This window comes from Benincasa hispida, unplaced genomic scaffold (genome assembly GCF_027475165.1).
Source record: "Benincasa hispida cultivar pf3 unplaced genomic scaffold, pf3_genome.v1.1 HicScf959, whole genome shotgun sequence".
NCBI classification, from domain to species: domain Eukaryota; kingdom Viridiplantae; phylum Streptophyta; class Magnoliopsida; order Cucurbitales; family Cucurbitaceae; genus Benincasa; species Benincasa hispida.
In genome coordinates, this window is record NW_028327107.1 from 8,248 (window position 1) to 14,676 (window position 6,429).

The 6,429-nt window shown below is 35.1% G+C and overlaps 2 protein-coding genes across 3 annotated transcripts; one reads left to right on the forward strand and one right to left on the reverse strand.

Moving 5' to 3' along the window:
• Positions 1-1,809, forward strand: LOC120080769 (uncharacterized). The gene has a single exon (XM_039035394.2). The coding sequence runs from the start codon at positions 194-196 to the stop codon at positions 1,649-1,651; it is 1,458 nt and encodes a 485-aa protein (XP_038891322.1). The 5' UTR covers positions 1-193; the 3' UTR covers positions 1,652-1,809.
• A 1,307-nt stretch (positions 1,810-3,116) lies between these two features.
• Positions 3,117-6,108, reverse strand: LOC120081185 (nudix hydrolase 26, chloroplastic). 2 transcript variants are annotated; one of them, XM_039035876.2, is made up of 7 exons: positions 5,859-6,108; positions 5,713-5,763; positions 5,272-5,364; positions 4,284-4,378; positions 3,682-3,796; positions 3,438-3,479; positions 3,117-3,323 (listed from the first exon to the last, which is right to left on the reverse strand). In XM_039035876.2, the coding sequence occupies exons 1-7, from the start codon at positions 6,042-6,044 to the stop codon at positions 3,129-3,131; spliced, it is 777 nt and encodes a 258-aa protein (XP_038891804.1). In that variant the 5' UTR covers positions 6,045-6,108; the 3' UTR covers positions 3,117-3,128. The 2 variants fall into 2 exon arrangements, with proteins under 2 accessions (XP_038891804.1, XP_090166534.1); XM_090310408.1 differs by having other exon boundaries at positions 3,117-3,479.
• Positions 6,109-6,429: the final 321 nt, after the last annotated feature.

The window sequence follows — 6,429 nt, forward strand, 5'->3', positions numbered from 1 at the left end:
TATATATATATAGAGAGAGAGATTCACCAAATTCAGAAAACTTACTCTACACTCATCGCGAGAATTGAAGAAATCCACTTCGTCTCACCGCTTCTTTGTTTTCTCATTTCATCTCCTTCAATTTCTCTTTCATTTCTGCAAATTTTCGCTTAATCTGAAAACCACATGATTCCCCAAATCCTCTGCCGCCGCCATGGATGATGATCTCCGCCATAACCAACAACCCACAGATCGACCATTTCCCAATCCCAACGAATCTCACTCCTCCAAATTCCGCCCTTCTGCGATCCACTTTTCATCCATTCTCATTCTTCTTCTAGCAATTTCCTTCTTCACTCTCCCCAAAACAGATTTCTACAAAACCCAATCCTTAAAACTCACCCATCTTCTCAAAAATTCTAACCAAACCCCACTTCCCAATCCCTCATGTGTTCTTTGGATGGCCCCATTTGTTTCTGGTGGTGGGTACAGTTCAGAAGCTTGGTCCTACATTTTAGCTCTTCGAGATCATATAACAAACCCTGGATTTCGATTAGCCATTCAGCAACATGGTGATTTAGAATCGATCGACTTTTGGGAAGGCTTACCGGATTCTATGAAGAACTTGGCTATTGAACTTCACAGCACAAAATGTAGAATGAATGAAACTGTTGTGATTTGTCACAGTGAACCAGGTGCGTGGAATCCTCCATTGTTTGAAACTTTGCCTTGCCCACCAGGTGCTTACCAAAATTTCAAGTCAGTGATTGGTAGAACAATGTTTGAAACTGACAGGGTAAGTCAAGAACATGTGAATCGATGTAATGGAATGGATTATGTTTGGGTTCCTTCTGAGTTTCATGTCTCTACATTTGTGAAAAGTGGGGTTGATCCTTCTAAGATTGTGAAAGTTGTTCAACCTATTGATGTGAATTTCTTTGATCCATTGAAATACAAACCATTTAGTCTTGAATCTGTAGGAACATTAGTTTTAGGAGGCAAAAACTTGGAAGAAGTAAGCTTTGAGAAGAAGGGATTTGTGTTTCTGAGTATCTTTAAATGGGAATTTAGGAAAGGTTGGGATCTTTTGTTGGAAGCATATTTGAGAGAATTCTGTAAGAAAGATGAAGTGGTGTTTTTTTTGTTGACAAATCCTTACCATACTGATAGTGATTTTGGGAATAAGATTTTGGATTTTGTAGAAAACTTAGACTTACAAATGCCACTTTCTGGTTGGGCTCCTGTTTATGTGATTGATATTCATATAGCTCAAACTGATTTGCCTAGAGTTTACAAGGCTGCTGATGCATTTGTACTTCCATCAAGAGGAGAAGGCTGGGGAAGGCCACTCGTTGAAGCGATGGCGATGTCGTTGCCAGTGATCGCCACCAACTGGTCGGGGCAAACGGAGTTTTTGACCGATGAGAATAGCTATCCATTGCCGGTTGAGAGAATGAGTGAAGTGAAGGAAGGGCCATTCAAAGGGCATATGTGGGCTGAACCATCCATCAGTAAGCTTCAAGTTTTAATGAGGGAAGTAACAACTAATGTTGATGAAGCTAAGGTTAAAGGACAGCGGGCGAGGGAGGACATGGTCAGCCGATTCTCGCCCGGCATCGTTGCCGATATTGTTCATCGGCAGATACAAAATATTTTTCATGAGAAGAGATGATACGTCACATTGTTTATAATAACCAAGATTTCATTCCTCCTATTTGTGTTATGCTCTGTTTATCATCTTGTATTCCATGTGTGATTGAGATAACTTGAGGGCGATATGGCTTTAGTGAGATTAGCTATTAAAATTCTCTCTTTTCTATTTTTTTTTAATACTTGTGAGTGTCAGAGCTAACTTAGTAGTTGTAATAGTTAAAATTATTAGTACCAAATTGAAGCCTTTTTAACTTGTTGGAAATTTATACGAAGTATAAATAATTGTCGAATAAACTAAATTGTATCTCAAACTCTCATTTCACAAGTCGAAGTCAAATAAGTAATCGATAAATATAATGGATATGACTTTCTATATGCACAGTTGTCTACTTTTGGGATGTTCTCCCGACTTTCCTTTTGACACCACCCATAAGGCCTACTATCAATTGATATAATTGTCCTTACTTATATACCTATGACCACTTTTTCCTTATCCAATGTGGGACTTTGTTTCCACTCTAATATAACTAAAGAAATCTTACCCCTTTTTCACTGTCAATAAAGGGCTTTCTTAAATGTTTGGAAATGAAGCATCGTAATGATTATAGTTAACCAAAGTCCAAATCTTCACCAAATTAGTATTCACTGATTCTAGAAAGATTTGATGTACTTACAAATCATGATAAAATGATTAGTACCATTGGTCTCCTTGATTCTAATTTATTGTCGTTAAAATATAATAATAAGTTGATATTTCTTAAAATAATCTTAAAGCCAAGCATTTGTTTAAATTAAATTTGGTTAACCGAAGCAAAGATAATCGTCTTAGAATTAGTGAAATAGAATAAAGCAAAGCAAGAGTGTCGAACTTCCCTTCATTTATGCTTTGATCTCTGTTATTATTGACGTTACTTTTTGAACTATTGATAATCTATTTCCTCATTCAACAAGCTTTTTATGTATTTTTTGAAGCAGATTTGTGGTATTGTCCCTTATTATAAGCAAAATTTTAATGTTTTATTAAAATAATAATAATTATTATTATTATTATAAAAATAAAAAAAATCAAAATCAATAAATAAAAACCCAATTGTCAATATACCATTAGAGAGAACTAAAGCTTCTAATTTTGAGGTTGAAAGTACATATTTTATGTCGAATGAACTATACTCATTTTGGCTAAAAAAATTGTCTTCTACTTCAACAATATATTCCTAAATTCATGTCAACAAAAATTGATTTCTTTACAATTAACTAAATTAAATATTAAATTAGTAAAACTAATAATGTCAGTCGATTTTAAAACTTCACAATGTGTAAGGCCCTATATCGAGAGGACAACCTTTTTAAATAAAAATGCAACTATAATTTGAATACTAGTAGACCACTGATTGGATGTGAAGGTCCGTTGTCTTTATCAATTGGTATAATATCAATAGCAGCCAAATGTCCCGTCTGCAAACCTAGATGGAGTCTTGTTCCCATTTAATAAAGTATCATTTATTCTCAAAGATACGAGAGCATTCTACTATAAAATGAAACATGAACTCGTTTCCAATATTCTCGTTCCAAAAAGAGAGGGGGAAAACGATCCTATAACTAACCATCATGTAAGAAGAGTAGAAGATTACTTCCCCAATCAAGCTGGTTTGATATGTCGTCACAGCTTGGAGATTGGACAAAGCCTCCTTCTATATAATATTAACATAGTTCATTGGACAAAAATAAAACCAACATTATTGAAAGGGGGCAAGAATAAATGTTTTTAGTATAGGATAATATTACTCGAGATGGGGTTTGAATACCGTTAGCACGTCCTTGTAAACAGGTTTCTTGAAATCTACAGCCTGCATGATAGAGGGTAAATGTAAGTTGAATATTCATATTCGTTTTTCAGCTGTTTTTTTGTTGATGATGAGTTAACGAACGTCTGTCATTTCGAGCATAGTTCAATTGATAATGTATCAATTACTGTTTCAAAGATTGATAGTTCGATCTCCCACCTTACAATTGTTGAATTAAATAAAAAGGTAACAGTGGTGTACTCACACGTTCTACTACTTCTTCAGGTGACATCCATGACCATTCGCCAAACTCCGCTTTCTCAGTCCCATCACCCAAAAGATTGATCTCTTCATCACTTCCTGTCAACTTCAGCAAAAACCTAAAATTTTGCAAACATCGTTACAATTTAGTTGATAAGGCAAATGAAACAGTGCCTTGGCAGGATGAAAAGAAAATGAAAGAGAAAAAAGTTACTTGCAGAATTCTAATAGAGAAACGAAGGAAGACTCAAAAGTAACACTAACACTATTATCCACAAATTCACTGAGGGTGGATTTTGTTTCTTTAATACATGTATTGTTAGGAAATGAACGTCTAAGTTGTCTTGGCCCTTTATATGATTACTAAGACCCCCCACAAAAATTCGTTGCTTTGCTCTCCAATGTGAGCAACTTCGGTATGGTGCACCGGCTTTCGAAGTTACTATAAGGAAACAGAGTTTTGGCACAAAGGTTGTTTGCCTTTTTTTATAAAAAGGATCAGCATTGAGGTATTAATTACTATGTACACCAGTGTACGTCAAGTGAGATTTAGCTCTAAAGAATATGAAAGGAATAAGAACTGTATGCATAGAAAATAGAACTCACCACTTCTGCGCTTGACCCTTCCAGTCAGAACCCCACTGATGTCTAAGTTTTTCCCGGACATGTGGTGGGAAGTCATAAGTCAGCCAATAAGGTACCTACTTTAAGAAACCAATATTCAAGACATTTCACTGATGTGTCCAATTAAGGTAAACACAGGCTTTTACTCTGGGAAAACTCCAAAATGAAAGAAGAAAAATATAAGGTGAATTCAAAACTTCAGTAACCCACACAGTATGCAAATTAAAACTACTGATACAGCATAACTTATCGCACAGCAATCATACTACATAAGGTCATAGAAGAAACAAGCCATATTTGTAGAAGAATTTTAAATAACCGAGTCAATGGGCAGGGGAGATCACTGGTAAAGTTCAGAATATTCTTCCCCCATCTCCAGAGATTAAAGAAAATTATGACCACAATGGGTTACAACAGATTGGCACAGTAATCAGAGGCATGATGTACGCTCATTTCTCTTTAAAATCTGGATTATGGTGACCCTCTAGCAATAATATTTCAAGTTGTTTTTTTAGATCAAATGTTATAAGACCAAATAATGGTCTAACGAGCTAACCTTAGTTGATGTGTATGAAAGCCAGCACGAATAGTTAGTCAGTGAAAAAAAGGTAAAATAAGATTCAGTTGCAATAAACCAATTCCATTAATCAAAAAATTGATGGTTAGAAATTTGATGGTAAAGTTGAGAACAAGAAAAGCATCAAATATGCCCTAAACTAATTCAAAGAGCTTGGTCGATGCAGTGGTGATCAATTATGAACTTTCTTTCGTACCTTAGCATATTAACTGCAATAGAAACTGGATATTGTTGAGATCTAATTTCATTTGAACAGAAAAAATCTAGTCATCTTTACTCCTAAAATAGACTTTCTTCAGTTTTACCGACTATGAGAAGCACTTGATTTATGAAAACTTAAGAGAAGTATGCATATCCAAGGAAAGACAACCGAATACATCAATGAAATAGTACTTCAGCAATAATCTCTGCGGATCTGACTCCTGTTTCTTCTCTAAGTTCTCTGATGGCTGCACTTCTTGGATCTTCATCCTCGTCCACGCCGCCCTAATGAACACAACAGAACAAATGAACTCGTAATGGCTAAAACGTATAAATCACTTATGAAAATACGTAGATGATCATATATTATTTCCTCGCCATTTAATTATGCTTCAATGCTAAAATTTCAGACTTAATGAATACATCTGATCGAATAAACTCTTCATAAAACCTAATACGCGACAATTGAATAGTGAGGCCAGAGCAAGCAATGTAACAGTAAATTAACGTACTAATTCATTGTTATTTCAGAGCTCAAAGTTATGCTGATTGTACCTCAAACTTCCGGATTAAAAAAGAAAAAAAAGAAAAAGAAAAACTATGACCTAGAAGCAAAAAGAATCATCGAATTACCTGAGGCATTTGCCAAGCATCTGGTATATCCAGCCTTGAGGCAGCAAAAATCTGCACATACAGATTTCGGAACGATGCAGATGGATGAATACTTGTAAAGATGAGCGGAGATGGAGGAACAAAAAGAGAAAGGTTTCGAGAATGACCTTTTTAGAAGAATTGATGAGGCAAATGCCAACATTCCTGCGGTAACCTTCGGGAGGAGCTTCCATGGATGAGGAGGTCGAACGCAGAACAGATGAGAAAAGTGGAGAAGGAGAACTTCGAAGGCGAAGAGGACGACGATAGTGAAGAAGTGAATGACTAAAAACGACATATCGGTTTACGGCCATTCCTTTTCCCTCCACAAGTGGCGTTCATCCAAAGCTTCGCGCTTCATTTATTTATTCTTTTCTCTCGCTAGATTTTCTTTTTCATTTTTTTTCGTTACTTATAACATTGATATTTATTTTGTTAAAATAACACTTTGGTTATGTAATTTGGAAATTTTTCGTAGTTCCATCTTAGTATCTACTCCTTAATTTAGTATTTGATGCTTCACTAAGTGATATGTTAGCATATACTCCTTAAATTTAGTATTTGATGTTTCACTAAGTGATATGTTATATTAGTTTTTTTCGAGAAAAAAATATTTTATTAAACTTCTAAGGTATAGTTTGAATTAGAATCAATTTGAATCCACATAGAATAAAAATCCATTCAAATATTATTGATATC

What these genes read in the sequence shown, in the direction of transcription:
- LOC120080769 (XM_039035394.2), top strand. Translation starts at nt 194, where the DNA reads ATGGATGATGATCTCCGCCATAACCAACAACCCACAGATCGACCATTT.
- LOC120081185 (XM_039035876.2), bottom strand. Translation starts at nt 6,044, where the DNA reads ATGGCCGTAAACCGATATGTCGTTTTTAGTCATTCACTTCTTCACTAT. An exon ending in ATGCTTGGCAAATGCCTCAG is followed by an intron (nt 5,365 to 5,712) that starts GTAATTCGATGA and finishes TGTGTTCATTAG; the next exon opens with GGCGGCGTGGACGAGGATGA. An exon ending in TTTACAAGGACGTGCTAACG is followed by an intron (nt 3,324 to 3,437) that starts GTATTCAAACCC and finishes AATATTATATAG; the next exon opens with AAGGAGGCTTTGTCCAATCT.